This window comes from Acanthaster planci, linkage group LG03 (assembly GCF_054643075.1).
Source record: "Acanthaster planci isolate LZ-2023a linkage group LG03, COTS_SCS, whole genome shotgun sequence".
NCBI lineage: Eukaryota > Metazoa > Echinodermata > Asteroidea > Valvatida > Acanthasteridae > Acanthaster > Acanthaster planci.
The window spans coordinates 24,185,547-24,202,903 of record NC_141779.1 but is presented as its reverse complement, the minus strand read 5'-3'; the positions used below and the strand labels follow the sequence as shown (position 1 = coordinate 24,202,903).

At 39.8% G+C, this 17,357-nt stretch overlaps 1 protein-coding gene across 13 annotated transcripts in view; it reads left to right on the top strand.

Moving 5' to 3' along the window:
• Positions 1-17,357, top strand: part of LOC110973105 (uncharacterized) — a 200,743-nt gene that overhangs the window by 172,191 nt on the left and 11,195 nt on the right. For 5 of the 13 annotated variants that reach the window (XM_087134017.1, XM_087134021.1, XM_087134019.1 and 2 more), the window contains 9 exons: positions 2,668-2,764; positions 3,563-3,671; positions 4,092-4,193; positions 6,337-6,378; positions 8,933-9,144; positions 9,797-9,991; positions 12,652-12,911; positions 13,994-14,020; positions 14,598-14,645. In XM_087134017.1, the coding sequence (XP_086990143.1) occupies positions 2,668-2,764; positions 3,563-3,671; positions 4,092-4,193; positions 6,337-6,378; positions 8,933-9,144; positions 9,797-9,991; positions 12,652-12,911; positions 13,994-14,020; positions 14,598-14,645 (1,092 nt within the window). Of the gene's footprint in view, positions 1-2,667; positions 2,765-3,562; positions 3,672-4,091; positions 4,194-6,336; positions 6,379-8,932; positions 9,145-9,796; positions 9,992-12,427; positions 12,587-12,651; positions 12,912-13,993; positions 14,021-14,597; positions 14,646-17,357 lie in introns of those variants that run through there. The other 8 variants (XM_087134012.1, XM_087134016.1, XM_087134013.1 and 5 more) reach the window with 8 other exon arrangements.

Genomic DNA, 17,357 nt, shown 5'->3' with positions numbered 1-17,357 from the left:
AGAAGGTTTTTTATGGTTGGAAAGCCAATTTGGATACATGTATTGTCGTAGAGTCCGACTACTTTTTACAAGGGAGGTACTTGATAAGGTCAAAATTCTTTTCATGGATCAATTTTCAGCTGAATGAGAGAATTTTATATTCTTTGCATTTGTTAATGGTTATATTCAGAGTGAAAAGTATGGAATTGTTATAGTCTAATGTGAATTAACCTAGTCCTTCATTGCAGCCATCAGGTACATCTTATGAGTCATTCTTTGTGACTTTGTTGATTGTACAATGCCTAGAGAATATCTTGCACTAGACTCAATTAAAGCAAGACTTAGGTTTGATCTTAGGCTATTTGTTCGAAAGGTTGGTCACCCAAATGGATTATTGAAGGTATCAATTTCTCACAACTTGGATTTTAGAGGACTAGTTGGAAAACTTCACCTACAGAAGATATAGATCTTATGATTTCAAAGGAAAAAAGAAATCTAGATACGGACTGGGACTCTCCCAGAGGTTGTAGCAGTGTAAGGGAAAAACTGAAGTCATACCACAGTATAACACAGATGCTGTTGTGGATTGTGAGGAGACTGCAAAATGGTTGGCAGCCTATTCAACCAATCACAGTGTCACGCCTTCGGCAAAAGTCTGCAAAGTTGACTACAGCTTGATCTTGTTTCCTCTCCAATCTCTTGGCTGGCCTCCAGATCTCATTTTCTTGACTCGGATACCGAATTGGTTACTTGAGCGGGCAACGGGAACTGAAGAGATTCCAGGCTTTCCGGTGTCTGTTTTTTTAATCCGTCACTCATACCGGATACCTGCCCAGTTTACCATGTACTGCTTGAATTTCATGTTGGAGAGAACAAATTTTCAAAGTGTTGTTTGGCATTGTTAACATCTGTTACTGCCCTGCTCAATTACATGTACGTATCACTCCAACAGACTTTTTGTGATGTGTTATTTTAAGTTGAGAAAACTGGGTTTTGTCTCTGGCGTGCACAAATATTAGAGGGAGAAAGATTCTACTTGAACTGGTTCTACCATGACGTGAAAGTATCACTGTAGCAGTTGGTTTTGTATTCACTTTAGACCTATTGAGAGCAGACAGTGCACTTAAATGACATTATCTTTTGTACTGGGTTAGTTTAATTTGCCCCTCAAGCAGAAGCACTCCCTCATCGGTTGAAAAGAGCCATGTTGGTTGGGAGTGTTCATTTTGTTTGGTAGTGATGCAACCGTGATGCGTGCATTTCCTAGCCGTTCGTGAACCAGCAAAGTTCAGTTCTGACAAAAGGAGCCTCCGTTGCTAAGAAAATAACGCCTTCCATTGGTATTAATCGAGGCCTTCTTTTATTCTGTATGTGCAAGGCATGTTTTAAAATGGAACAAACTGAAGTCTGTACCAGTAATTGTTTTTGGTTTTTTTATAATGAATTAAATAAATACATGTTATTGCAGTGGTGTCATCATGAGTTCCCCTTCCCTTCCTGGAGGTCCATTTCCCCACCCCTGGATGCCCTTTCCACTTTTGAAATGTGTACATGTACAAGCCACAGGTCATTGGCTTTCAGTGCTTCCATGAAAAAAAGAGTTCCCCCTGGCTACCCCCTAGAATTTCCACCATGTTACATAAATGTGTACATGCATTTTAAATTTTGAAAAAGGAGAAAATTGAAGTCAAAATTAATTGTGATTCTTACACTTTGCTTGTATGGACATTGTAAAAACATGTCAAAGTTGTTTACATAAAACTGTAATCAATATTTGTGTGGGACACGTTCTCTGCCTTTTCAATATCCTGCATGTATAAATACACCAGGCCTAAAATACTAAATGGCTGAGATTTTCAACGTTAATAAATTAAGAACTGCCGTGCTTAAAAAAGGGCCCGCTTCCAATATTTATTGCTCCTAACATGATAGCTGAACGTTGGTGGCCTGTCAGGAAAACCACTTAACCAGGGTCAGCTTGGGTTTGGCTGTCTTTCTGATCCCAGAGTTTCGCTTCCACTTGTTCCTCATGGCTTTTTTATTTTCTGCTGCAATGATAAGATTGTCATCCTTAAATGAGGTGCATGCTTGCTTCAGTAGATGGCGATTTCCAGCACACTTGCCCATGTTGCAGAGACAAGTTAATATCCTCCACTTAGTGAGGTGGGAGGGAGAGGCTCGGTGCCTTTAAAATAGGTTCAGAGAATTTGCGCTTCACTGAGGAGAGCAGGGCACAAATCTGAACAAGGAAACCACAATATTCAGCAAGTCAGCACTGACTCAGTGTCTTTCCACAGAAACCTAACCTAGTGCACACAACAAGTGAAATCAGTGTAAAAGGCACATGTACCTGTAACGTGGAAAATGTCTTGGTCATATATATAAACTGACATAAATCCTACATTAAAGTCAAGTACTTGCCCTCCAACTTACACTTTTGAGTTGAGTTTATAGAGGGAATGTTTTTCTAAAGTGCAGTATGAAGTGATCTTAGAAGAAACATTTCCACTGGTTACCTCCAGCTTGACCCTATCTGGGTAATAAAGGCTAAGTGCAGCCCTCAACCTAGTTGTGTCAAGTTTGTTGCTAAATCACAAAGAAACGTAAGCAGTAGTTGATTGGTCATGAGTAAGATTGTATCTTGCATCATTTGTAATTGCTTTTCTTGTTCTCGGTCCCCCCCAACAGGGAAGAGGAGTTTCAGAACAAAGAGAAGGCGTTTCAAGAAGAGAAGGAACGGCTGCAAGAGAGTCACATGAGAGAAAAGAGGACATTACAAGAAAAGGTAGCGGTTGTAACATTGTGGACAGATGAAGAGCTGACTAGTGTGACACACAATTGCTAGTATCTCAAGTGTTTTATGCTAGGCTTGGCACTGTGCATATTGATACCTGAACTCATTAACATAATATATGCAAACATTACACTTTTCTCCATTTTGAATGTTATCTTAAGTTTTCAGTTGCATATTTTTCTACAATTCCTTATTCAAACAAGTACACATGTATGTACAATTATTTTTTATCTTGTTGATACTAGAGTGAAAAAAATCAATGGTAAACCTACATTTTTACCAGGAATGCTTCACTGTTTGTTGGTACTCATGATGAGTGAAGAAATCACACACATCATGTGTGGTTGGCGTACATAACAACATCAGCGGGTCAAAGTGCCTGCTGAGAGCTTGTTCTATTTGCAATTTTCACAAATGGTAAAAAAATTACTTCACATCTCGATCCCATTCCCCAGTCCTAAACGAATCAAATTCCAAGGCCTAGTTGGTTTCAAGTCTCTGTAGACCAGCTATCTTTGTTTTGCCAAGGTCTTCACATCCTAACACTGGTTGCATACACTAAGTGATCTTCATTTACTGCGCAGCTGTGGATAAACGTAGATTGTGGAAATTGTCCTGCAGAGAAGTTGCCAAGGGTAAACCATACAAAGCGTAAAGTAAAAAAATAAAATAAAAATAACCACAGCAAAGCAAAACGAAACCAAACTGAGTAAAAAACCACCCTACCCTGTTGAGCCTTTCTTAATGTACCAATCTGTGCTGATTTATTTTGCCAACATGACAAATTAGATTGATGAGCTTGAACTGAAACTGTCCAGTGAATCACAAAGGGTCCGAAGTCTTGAAGGATCTGACGGGATTCAAGCTGACCAAGATTCCAGCTCACCAGACAATGGAGGTAAACAACAAGAAGTGCATGTATTGTCCACAATTTAATAACTCATCGTGTTCAAAACAAATGGTTTCTCCTGCCCTGTGAAATTGATTTCAATAATCTACTTTTAACTTTCATTTCACACAAGTAACACTTTTTTTTTGCATCTTGTCAACTAATGATTGATCTATTTATTAATAGTAATTTTTAAATCTATCTCATTCTTTGATGTATTTTGTGATGAAAAAACCCTTGAAGTAGACCTGGCTTTAAGATAATGAGGGTTTGAATTAAAAGAATAGGTATTGGTACTGTGACTCCAAACATTATGCAAATGGCTGCATTGCTCATGAATAATGCATATGAAATAACTGTTGGCAACATCCTCTCATGAATGATGCATATCATACGCCATCTGAACGCCTGCCTCAAACCATTGCACAGATGAAGGTGTCATCTTGATACGGCAATCAGCTTTACCATCCTTTGAAGACATTCTGGATGCGGAGGGAGGCAAAGCCATCCTCGTGGATGACTCCCCCGAAGGTGAGGTGAACTCCACCCACTCCATATCACACCTTCGTCCCATCCATAGTTTTATCTTTTCATCCCCCATCACATACAACCATTCATGTTCAGCACATTAACATGACATCACACACTATTAAAAAATTACACTGTGAAATGCACAATACGTCAGGGCATGTTTGGGCAAGGTCTATACTTATATATATAGTAACCAGGTTTTATTTACCTTTTCCCCCAAATAACTGGAATTTGCTCTGCCTTTGTCCTGATTTCTTTTGAAAAAAAAAATGATCATACTCAAATTTTATGTACAAATAAAATTGTAGTTGTTTTATTTGTTAATTAAAATTTGTTACATTATCATCAGGAGTTTATTCAAGGGCAGATTCAGAACCAATTTTCTGAGGGGGGGCAAAGATTGTAATTTTTTTATGTCATGTTTTATGGCCTTTCATAGGGTAAAGACTAAAGTTTCTGCTTTTTACATGCTTTTAGGAGGATGGGAAGGAAAAAGACCCCAAAACATTATTTTCTGCCAAACAATGGGAGGGGAATAATTGAGCTCATGGGGGAGAATCCCCCCATGTATTTTAGAAAAATTCAGTCTGAATAATTTGTGCATATGAAAGTACTTTTCTCTAGGCATCAATTTACTTAAACAGTTTTGACAAGTACCATGTAGCATTTTGGCATGAGATGCAGTAAAAAAAAATTGACCTATTTGAAAGTGACCTTTGTGGGTTGAATTTAAATATCATCAGGTACGCCTATTAAAATATTGGACATGCTTTATCTAGAGACAGGTGCCCAGCAACACTGAACATTGTTTTCAATGGTGGACGATGGGGGTAGAAGACTTTCCTCAAACCGCGGGCTACAGCAAAAGTGCATTTAGTTGGGGGGGGGATTCCGAATTGGCTATGTAAGCATTGTAACTGTGCCAAATCCAACAAGATTGTATGTGATTTACACTAAACCTTGAGGGTTAGGGCTACAACAACTCGGAACACCAGACATTATGCTAATTTAACATACATGCATCATTGATAGTGATCCTGATCAACTGAAGACAGGTGCATGCAGGCTTTTCCATATTGAAAATTCATTTGAACTCGTAGTCATTGTATAGTTGTCAAGCTGGAACACAGGGAAATAACAGGTGGTGCTTTTTGGACACTAGAGGGCAGTGGTAGTTGCTTCCATGGATTGACTCATGTGTCTAAAGATGCAGTTTGGCACGGTACAAAAGGTATCAAGGACTTGGTTTAAGATCACATTTTTTTTCTAAATGTTCTAAAATATCTGGAATTTTCTGAAATTTCCACACAACTCATAAAACTTCTAGAAATCATGCTATCCAAAACTCAATACAGATTTTTTCACATACCTGTTTTTTTTTCCTAGCGGATGGGGCTGTAAATCTCTGGATTTGCATCATGCTGTTAACTTTCATTTACTTATGCCCCTCATTTATGCAATTTTAGTTTTTCTATTTCATCGACTTGAGCAGTCATTTTGCAGTCTTTCCAAACAGAAGTTGCCTGAGTGAAAGAGAATCCTTACTTAAACCCATTTTTTGTAGGGATTTTTTCTAGGAGGAATAAGGTTGAAGTTTTAGAAATGCATTGGTCATGATACACTTTTACCTTTGAGTGATACATTTGCATGCATTACTGGTAAGAGTATCCTGTCTTCATTGTATACATTTACAAGCAAAATGCAAATGTTGAACACAGTACCAGGGACAACAGAAAACTGTTCATTGGGTGGACATGATGCTTGAAGTAATATACATGAAGGTCCTTTGGTACCGGTGCCCTACGTACATTTAGCGCCCTGTAGCATTCATGCCAGGGTCCATTTGAATCTTTACACATCTATGATCAGTGCACTGAATTCAGTAAGTCAACAGAGAACACAATGTTTAGTACCCATATGTTTAGTTCTTGATAGTTGGTAGTCATATGCCACTGGTAGTGTTTTATGTTAGCTGGGTATATATTTAGCCATCATTTGCACACTCTAGCTGCCTATTGGTCAATTTTCATTCTCCTATTTAACCAGTCTCCTTGTAGTCTTTTCACTCGTCATTTCCGCTCACTTCTTGCTCTTTCCCTCTTTCACTGTCCTGCCCAAACGCACGCCGGTTTTTGTTTTTTAGTTGAATGGGAATGGGACTTTGACGGGGACCAGCTAATGTGCGGTAAGCTTCACCTTGGCAACACTTCTTTTTTCCCCTCTCATTCTTTGTGTAGATTTGCTGTTTTCATGTATTCTAGATGTTGGATGTGTAGCACACCTTACAAAATAGACTAAGTCATCTTTGCGCTTAACCTGTAGCCTAACACAACAAAGGTGAAAATTGTATGCTTTACATGTTATATGCAAACCAAAATGATTAAATGTAGAAAATTCTGACCTAACATTTTTATTAGTGGGAAATACATCTCAACCATTAAACTTGGTTCCCATCCATTGGAATAAACACTTTCATCGACCTATTACTCTGTGGCTCCAAGATATCTTTGACTGCCCCAAATCCTTTAAGTTAGAAGTACATCCCTTCATATGTAATGATGCCTCCCTTTTGCCTATTAAATGAAAAAAGTGTATCCAGGCAAACAGGATGTTACTTTTAGTACACTGGATAAATCCACTTTCAATCTAAATGCAAAAATAGGGATTTAAATGGTTTTAATGAACTTACAAGTTCTTTCCATAGCAAAAGAACATTTCTAATCTAATTTAAAGGTTTATTTCCCCTCATGTATCATTCCAGTGTGGATCAGTGGCTTTACTCCGAATTGAATTAGAATCTTGAATTTCATCCTTGTTTAATTGACATTCATTGGCCATCATGATTCTCTAAGGATTTTTATGGCGACTGTTTCAACCCAGATGCTACATCTATATTGAATTTGCCCTGGATAAATGTACCAAACTTAATTTGAAAAACTCTTGATGTGCCTTATCTCATCCCAACAAAACCCACCCTCGGCATTCAGCCCATACTGCACTCTGTTGACATTTCAAACCAATTACCTGATGCACAGTTTTGCATAATTTCGAAAGTGCTGTTTTCCATCTGTCTGCCTGCTTACACCTGAGAGCAGACAGCACCATTCGCCAGTATCAGTGAAAGAAATCATTTTGATTGGGTTTTAATGAAAGAACCAAAGCCCAACCAAGTAAATAATCCTGGCTGAGAATGCTGTCGCCACACATCTGTCTGATTGAACTAGTTATGAAGATGTTGATTGCCCTTCGTGTCTGGTTAGTCAGTAGTCCTAAATGCCCTGTATACATGCCTGCTCAATTACACAGAAGACACAGTAAATGCTACAGACTAGTCTGTGCTTGCCTATACCCACACCAAGAACATTGATACCCTCTGGCTGGGGGAAATAACCTGACCGTTATTGCTGCTTGTCAACAGAGCGCCATCGGAAATCATCAGTTTGAAGTATTCCAGATATTACCTCATTTCAAATGTAACCATAGCCATACACAGCACCTGCATGGCCAACTTAAAATGTACAAATAACAAAGAAGGAACACAGTCCAGTCAAAATAAGTCTTGTCCAAATCTCGGAGAGGACTCTTTCCAAAACTATGCAAATCAATATGGATTCTTGCTGAACTTGTGAAATGATGGAGAGGACTCTTTCCAAAACTATGCAAATCAATATGGATTCTTGCTGAACTTGTGAAATGATGGAGAGGACTCTTTCCAAAACTATGCAAATCAATATGGATTCTTGCTGAACTTGTGAAATGATGGAGAGGACTCTTTCCAAAACTATGCAAATCAATATGGATTCTTGCTGAACTTGTGAAATGATGGAGAGGACTCTTTCCAAAACTATGCAAATCAATATGGATTCTTGCTGAACTTGTGAAATGATGGAGAGGACTCTTTCCAAAACTATGCAAATCAATATGGATTCTTGCTGAACTTGTGAAATGATAGTGAAACTTTTTGCTGCTGGTTAATGTGAGCTGTGCATGTTACGTTTTCAGGTTATTGTGGTTTTCTAGGCTGCTTTTGTTTGTTTTTTGTCTTTTAGGTTTTTTTGCTCGTGCTCTGTTTCAAAATTTATGCCTGCATTTTCGTATTGCATAAATTCTGGAATACCTAAAAGTTTTGTTGACACAAGTATTTTCTGAATGTTTTTCCTTTATCTTTTGTTTGTTGGTGTGTTTTTTTGCATGGCATTACTCTGTTAGTCTTGAAACCCTTTCATTCATTTCTGCAAACTTTTCTTCCCAATCCACTTCTCTTTGCTCGACCTCCCATTGCACTTTTAGTCTGTATCGCTTGTTTGTGTAAGTTTAATGGAACTGTTGCCACTGCTTAATCAGTTGGTTCAGTCAGTTTTTGTGATTGATGTAAAAAGTGTTGCAGATTTCAGCACCATAGCAACAGTCATCAACTAATCATCCCCAAGTTAGCTCAAATCGGGAGGATGTCCGGTCAAACTTTAGATAGTCTTTATTACATTGGACAAGAGCGGTCATGGAAATTGACAAAAAGCATTGATCAGATCAACACCTTTCATCAAAATCTGAACCAACAAAGTGAAGTTGTCAACTGTCATACTCAGAACAATCTTGCAAGGACTATTGTTTGAGAAAAAAATTCTAGAATTGTCACTTTTTTCACGAGGAACAATACTGTCCCACTCTTCTTACATTGCCCGGGTTCTCCACTAAAATAACATCCCGTTTATCATTTGGGTTTTTTTTCCTGAACACAGCTCCTATCATCCCACTGGAAAGTGGCCTGGATTTCTCTCAGGCTCCGCCCACAGAAGTGGAAGTGCAGCCAGTGGAAGAGGAGGAGGAGGGAGACGAAGACGATGAGGATTCGTCCGGAAATGAGGGAGGCTATGACGTGTCTCAGGACCCAGAGGAGGCTGATGAAAGGGAGAAAAGCCTAGAGGCTGACTTGAAGGAAGCCCACATGCTGGTAAGGAATGGAGTTAGAAGGGATTTACCTTAGGCGGTATAGCCCAGATTCTGTGTGCGGGGGAGTTGTTTAAGGTCGTGGAGGTAAGTAGCAGAAAGTTTCACTAGCCACTTTTTCACTAGTTTGTGAAGTAGTGTTTCAGGGAATTGTGTGGGTCGAATCATAAAGTTTTCAAATAATGCATTCATTGAAATTTTCACTTCCGGATACTTCAATGCATGTGTCAAATGACACTTGCACTGACAGTGTCAATTCTAGGCATTTCAGCTCTGTTTCTGTGGATGGTTTTGACCCTTTTTGGCCGTGGTTCAACACGGGACATGGATGTTTGGAACTTGTTAAAAACTCATGACTGTCATGGTTTGATAAAGTCTGAGGTTATCTCCATGGGAATGGGAATGTTAGATCTGGCAGAGTCCATTATTGTGTCAATAGAAAGGTCTCCTCCAAATTCAACAAAAAATTGATTGATGCTTCCATCGGAATAAAAGTCATATGGATCATTTTCAATGTACAGTATTTGTGTCTATTAATAGTATTTTAATAAGATTACTGTTTAAAGTAATGGGTAATTTGTTTTGATTGCAAGAAGCATAGACAAGACTTGAGTCTGACTCGTCTGTCCCTCTTGCTTTCATGTTTGTATCCATAGCAACAGCAGCAGGCATGGTTTGAGCACATTCCAGACACCGACATGCTGGACACCAGCATGGAGAAATCCAAGATACAGCTGGTGACAGGCAACAACAGCATGCTGGCCAGTCGCAAGAAGCCCACCAAAGCCCACCTTGCCCAGAATGCACTGCAGTCACACAACTTGGTCATGAAGCAGCCAATCACAGAGGAGGTAAGGGAACCCAATGTGATTGGCCAGGAACACGGACACAGCCTCTGTGCACTCCTCAATTCTTGCCTAAATTGATTCTACCAAACTCAGGCCTCGATCTTGGGGAAAAAAGGGGCAGGCCACTTTGGCCTTGCCTTCATCAAATTTCAACAGGGCACCAGGCCAGCTCAAGGGGGCACCAAGGCCAATTATTGTGAAACCATTGATTTACAATTTTGACCACCAGTCATGTCATGAGTAGACCTATAAGCTATTGCTCAGTTCTTGCACACCATGCCATCCCCCTTCAATAAAGGCGTTTATCATGCTGCTATTATTTGTCGCATTCCCTGTATAAAATTGTAATGTTCATTTTTAATTAATTACAATTACCCGGACGATTTTTTCCTTCCAAATCCAGCCTCTGATTTAATGCTTGCTAAGATTTTGTATCCCTTTCCCATTAGAATTCAAGGATTCCACTCCGCTTAAACTAAGTTTAAAATATAATAAATAGTGTCTATCCTTTTATTTAAATGAAATGGGGATCCTTAAAATGTTTACTTTTTGCTAAATGGTTACGGAAAACTCCGATCTAGTCGGCATCGTGCAACTCATAAGTCGGCCTTTTGATAAAAGTACCGTGTGTTGATGCTTTTCCATTGATCATTTTTAAGTGGGCCTTTATAAGCTGTTGTTTGGTTCAAGTCGGCATGTTCTCTCGGTTCCTTTTCCATAAAATCACAAAAAAAATCCTCGGTATAAAGTGGGCTGTAAGCAAACAATCGATTTCTGGAGCGTCGTTGTCGATACTGACATGGAGTAGGCCTACATGTACATTGCGTGCGCACGAGCGCGACCACAAAGGGGTTTCCCCAATATTCGCATCAATATCAGTACCCCCTCTAGTGCACACGCATGCACCCTGTCCCTTTTTGGGGGTCACCCTATTGAACAAAGTTTTATTTGCGGCCAGCCCCCAAGATCTTGCGTGCACACGTGCCGTGCCGGGGCATGATATGTGTGCTGTGCATGCTAGCATTATGTCAGTACAAACGACATCACGGGTCGTCCTCAGTACGGACGGAGCGATGATCAAAATCGAGGACAAACTTACCTGAATCAACAACAGAGATAGAAATAAACCAGGGCAGATCAAAGCAATTAAATTGGTGCAATGAATTATATGGATGGTATTAAGGCAGCACGCCATGTAAGTCGGCAAGCAGCACTTCGGCATTTCGAAGTCATTATTTTTTCGAGTTTAGACTGAGTGCCGACTTTGCCAGAGTTTACAAGTTTATGAATTCTTAATCCCTACTTTTTCTGGAAAACAGGTTTTCAAGCTTCTGACACTTTGAGCCCACCTGTAAGATAGCATCCTTTTAGCATTTCTTTATACGATCGTGCGATCATGACGGCATGATTTTGAGATAAAGGCCTAGGCCTAGCGAATGGTCAAAACTTATTCTTAACACAATAAGCGCTCGCCTGGTTTCCGACTTAGTTGTGCAAATTTGCATTCAAAATACGCTGCTCACCGGTGCAGAGCTGATAATGATATCCAAGGCTGCGTTCGCACGGTTACTCCAGATAACCCAAGTGTGGATGCACGGGTCAGGCGTATACTCCTGGTCCTCTGTGATGGGGAGTATACTCTCGCTGACCCAAGGACGGTACTTCTGCCGAGTAGCTCGCTCCAGTGCAGCCCAAAAGGTTGAACTCGCCTCAATTCGGAATCTCATTGCATGCATTGGCTTACATGGTACACTCTCATTACACATACAGCCGGCTGCAAAGGGGGAAGGGCACGCTGGCCAAGGTGGCCGCGCGATGTGAGTCTTTTGGAAGGGTATTACGGCCAACTTGGAAGGGCACACGGTAAAGATCGAGGCCTGCAAACTGTGTCAAGTGCAAAAATAGAGATGACTCAAGATATAAATCATTTTTCATCATCTGGACACCTCCTGTAAATAAGAACTGTTCCACTTTCCAAACTGACCGATATCTTTTCCTTGCAACTCTTCTCTCAAGGTAATTGATGAATCATAAGTTTGTGTCCTGTGGAAGCTGGCTTATTTTAACCAGGCATTTAGGGTGTCAAACTTGGAATCACTTTAGCCGAAGGTAGATGTGTAAACAGTGAAACCGAAATTGTTATTTTGATTGCAGTTCACTCTTGCTTTTGCCCTTACATTAACAGTCTGTTGTTTTGAAGCACTACAGGGAACATTGTTTGAGTAACATGTATCGAGAGGCTGTTTTCAATCACCTTTTGATTTTGTTTCTGGGTCTGGTCAACTTTTGAAACAAGTCTTTAATTGTTTGTGTGGTACAAATCGAGCGTTAGTAAAATCATCGACACAGTCACTGTCCATCCAACTTTGATGAGTTGAATCAGTGAGATATACATCTACTTGTCCGAGTGCTGTGCATTCTTTTTCTTCCTAATTGTAGAAATGTGACAGGCCTCCCTCTGTCTTCTGCTTTGACTTTCTTTATGAGAAGCTCCTGAGTCAACTGAATCACAAACCGTCGATAGTGAGTCTGTGGTCTGCCCATCCTTTTCAAGCTTGCCTGACCAGCTTGTTGCATGCTTGAGATGAATCGCTGCATGCTGTCCAAGTTCTGATGGGGCTGTTAACCATTTCCGTGTCTATTTTACTTCCCCCAAATTCTAGCAGCGAAGCCTAGATCATTTGACAAGCAATGGCAGCCCCAGACAAGGCAGGCATCCAGTCTCTGTCCCGAATCTTCCAGTGAATGGCTCCCCCCTGCTGAGACACAGAGAAGTGTCCAGTCGGGGCTCTCCCACTTCTACCAGAGTACAGGTGCTACCAGGGGGTGCCACAGTGCCATCTAGAGATGTGAGATCATCACCCAAAGTGCCTCCAAAAAAGAAGAGTAAACCAGATATACGGGTCACGACTGGTGAATCGTCGTAAGTTGCCCTTGGTTTTTCTCTCTCTCTGCTCAATTTCCTCGAGAGTTTTACTGCTTCATTGGAGTAATTCTGGTTTAAAAGACATACCAGCAGGTTAATATCGGGTTTTTTTTCTTGGAACCTTGGAATGAGAACAGTGTCTGAATTTGACTGTATCTGAATAACATTACAACGGCTGGATAAGTCACATGGCGCCTATGGTATGGGGGGCCGCTAATTCGCGGCTATGGCTATTTGTCATAGATACATGTGTTTCTGCCAGCCACAGCCAAGTTGTTCAGACTCAGCCTTAGTAAGAAGCAGTATCAGATGACCCTTTTTTTTTACTTGGAGTTTGTTCTTTCAGAAGAGCTCTTAGCAGGAAATTTGATACCACTCTCCAAGCAATCGCAAACCAAAATTGTTATCATGGAGTTTTACCGTCATTTAGCACAACCACCAAATACAGATTGATTACTGTCATTATAACTTATACCTGTCATTTTTTTCAAGTTCTAAATATTATTCACCGATTCATCAGTGACCATAAAACATTTCTGAAGTAATGGAGGCTTTTTTTAATGTTATTTTTAATCCTTGCATTTTGTTGCACTTATTCCCATTGCATTTTCTTGCAAGCTAGTCATTCTTCTTTATGGTTCTCCCAAAAGTATGTCCCTGTTTCAGGTCATTAAACGTTTCAAAGTTTTCTCAGGGAAGTTCTTGCCGTAGTCTGGGTTAAAAAGAACTCCAAATCAAAATGGCAAAAGTTCTCTGTCAGACCTCACAAGCTGGCCCAATTTTGAAAGGCTATCTCTGTCTGTCTTGCGAGTTGATTTCTTTGCACCGCATTATTCTGCTAGCGATAAAATGTGCACATTTGTAACAAAGCCAATAATTTCTCTTGTTGGGTGCAGTACTGGTTTGCATTTTTAATTGTAGCCCTCAAAAATATCCTCCTGAAATCCTGACATCATTTCTTGGTTGCTTTCTTCCTTTTCCTTTTTGTTTTCCTGCCTTCCCTTTTTCTTTACCTCTGCTTCTTCATCTCTTGGCATCTTACCCCCCCCAAAAAAATTGAAAACCTTGGCTGTCCTCAGCTTTACATACAGCCCCTGGATCCGCAGGTAAACACATCACAAAACACCTGTCATCCGTCTCTGTTAGTCCTTTCATTTCAGTTCCTTTTGGGGTTTTTTGTTTCTGGTTATTTTTTAACCCTGGATTAGATTCCCCAAGATTTTGCATGCTTTTCTGTTTGTTTGAGGTTTTTTTTGCAGTGAGCATGGCTGTTTATTTTTCAAGAATGTGTTTGTTGTTTTTCACATTTTTAAATTTGATATTTCAGTCTTACCCTTGCTCAAAACCAACAGAGTAGCACATTTGTCAGGTTTGTCTTTTTGCCATGTACATATGAATGCTGTATTGTAAAGAGTTAGTTTGGTCTTCAAGAAATTTGGGGGCTCTTGTTTGACCCGATTGGTTTTGGTTTTTTTTTTCATTTTTTAGTGGAAGAGATAATTAAAAATAATATTTTCTCAGAAGTTAATGACAAAAATTGCACAAGTCTGGCTCAGTAACTGGCAGGAGAGAAGACACTGAATTTCAAGTTTTTGCTTCGTAGAATATCACTTTTCTTCACATTAATGTCAAATAATGACCCAACCCGTCCTGTATCTCGTTATTTTGGGGCCAATATACTAGCAACCCTGTAGAGTACCATATGGACGCCGTCTATAGACAGCTGATCAGGTAAGGTACCCCGTCTCCCATCCATGCATCCAAGTACAACATCTGGATTGTTGTCCTTTTATTTTTTAGTCTGAGATTATGAGATGAATCTTTCTTTGATTTGTAGGGCCTGCTGTTGATGATCGTCATGCCTGCAGCTTTTATTTTTTTTCCTTTTAGATGATGCATGTTTTTCTTGATGTAGGAAGGTCTTAAAATTTCCCTTTTCCATCCGTCAATGAATTAAACAACCTGGTATTTATAATAGTGGTGACCCATTGTTGGCACACGTTGTTAACATTCCAGAAATGTTTTTGTGTGTTTATAAATCATACTTATTGGTGAATTGTAGTATACAGATGATGAAGATGTCACTCGTCCACTTGTCCACAACTTCCATATATTTTCAATGCACCTCAATATACCATGGATAAATTCAGAGTGTTAAATGGAGCTTTTGAGTGACTGAAAATCTTCAAAGCCAAGATTGCCCATTCTTTCCCTATATTCAGATGGTGGATAAGATTTTGTCCAATCTGATGAATCATTGGATGGTTGTAAGGAGAGAAAATCAAGGAGTAGTTGATAAGTTCACATGCAGCAACCAGAGTTGTAGCTATGCTGGCCAGCACCGGCCGGTGCTGGCCACTACTCAACATTACCTGCCAGCACTGGGGATGAAAGTGAAGCTTGCCAGCCAGCACAAATTAAAATGTAACTGTTCAGCATTGAGAGAGAAAATGGGTTGTTTTTATTTTTCAAAAATTGTCAAGAACAGCCGGCACTACAAAATTCCTAGCTACAACCGCGGCAGCAACCTGCTATGTGAGATTACCTTGAAATATTATTGGACTTGCATAAGTTTCAATTTTAGTGGCGGTTGGAGATATAAGTCTTGAACTTGTGTTTATAATTAGTCAGACAGTAGATTGTTTCATTTTGCAGTTCCCTGATAATGTCAGGCTTCTTGGCAAGTTTTGCCAATCATACCTCTGCTTGCTCTCTACATCATCCAGAATCTTTGGTATCCACTCCTTTCTTGACTCTTTTAAGTTTCCATTCTGACTGACTTTCACTATGATTTCATTACAGAGCATGTTTGGAATGTTGACTGTACCATTAACTTTGAGTAGACTAGGAATAGTATGATGGAAACTGGTGTCAAATGTGAGAGAATCCAAAATGTCAGATGAATAATAAATGTTTATGAGTGCAGTGGAAGAATCATTTCATAACACGACAGATTGAAACTTTTTGCCGAGTGGCAGGAAACATTTTCATTATCAAATGAAATTATTCTTTCATTGTGTGAATGTGAAACTTTTGTACACAGCTCTTGAATACATCCTCTGTGTTTCAAGTCACGTTTTACTTTCACAAGTTCATGTAAAAGCTTGACACAAGGTTTTGACGTTCCAAGTTGCAGCTGCAAGTTTGTCCCTTGTTTTGTACTGCACCTTCCCTGCGTTTGCACACGGGGTACAGCATTCTTTGACTGTGTGAGGTCACACATTGAACTATGTACAGGGTAGTCACAGCCTCTACCGCGCACATAGTTTGTTATATTTTATGGGTATATTTAAAAGCTGCGCCGTTGAATAGATTAAATAAGAAAAACCGCACACAGTAGACGACTCATCATTCAGACGAAGGGGATTTATGCAGATATTGTATAGCACATGGTCCTATCTGGAGTCAACATGAGTTTGTGTACTAATTAAAGTGGTTTTGAGGTCCTTTTTTATGATGTTAAGTTTAACATTCTCATGACCTTAAATTCTGTTTAAAGGAACTTTAAACTGCCATTGCATAGATTAAGCGCATTATTAGCTTTGGCGAGGCTTGTTTCAAGGTGGCTCGCAGAAATTCCGAACAAGAAACAGTGATGTCACCTGAAAGAAACAAAGTACAAAGCAGCAGACAACATTCTTGACAAACGCCATTTTTTCTCATTATTCAACAAGTCCCTCACAACTGTGCATCTCTCTTTTCACAATTTAGTGGAAAGCACCCATTTTGAGTTTCCTGTGTTTTGGAGGCGACATAAAATTGTCCACTTATTCTTTGCCATTTTTAAATCAGCCCTGATCCAACTACCCCCTTCGCTTCTCATTTGATCAGAAGAATGACGTCACAAAGTCATAACTGAAGTCTTAAAAATGTCCAAGCAGAGATCCAAGCAGAAACATGTTGCTGGTCAGGGTGGCAAAAACCACACCCCCGGGGCCTGTTAAGTTACATAACCTTGCATATGTATGCTTACCATCAACAATAAAGGTACAGGGTATGCCTCTACCAGCATGCATATTGCACTCTTGAACTTGTCCCCGGTAACAGTGGATACTGCAACTCTGAATTACAAGTATAATTTGGATTCCAGAAAATTGGTGTCATTCAGCATGTTGTTAGAGTAACTGAATGCGTTTGCATTGATTGAAGAATGGAGAAATTGTGCATGCTCATGGTCATTCTGTGTACACGTACTGTACATGTCCAACACTGCTGCCAATGACGGTATAATTCAACATGATGGCCTCTAGCAAAAACCTCAGATACCTTGTTGACTTGGTTTCAAAACACAACACACTGGACAGTTGCATGTTCAACGATTCAACCTTTTTCCCATCATGCATGATTGAATAAGACTAGCTGGTGAGAACAATTTGCTATGTGTTTTACATTGATAATGAGTTGCATGCATTGTCATATTACAATGCAAACCGGTAATAGAAT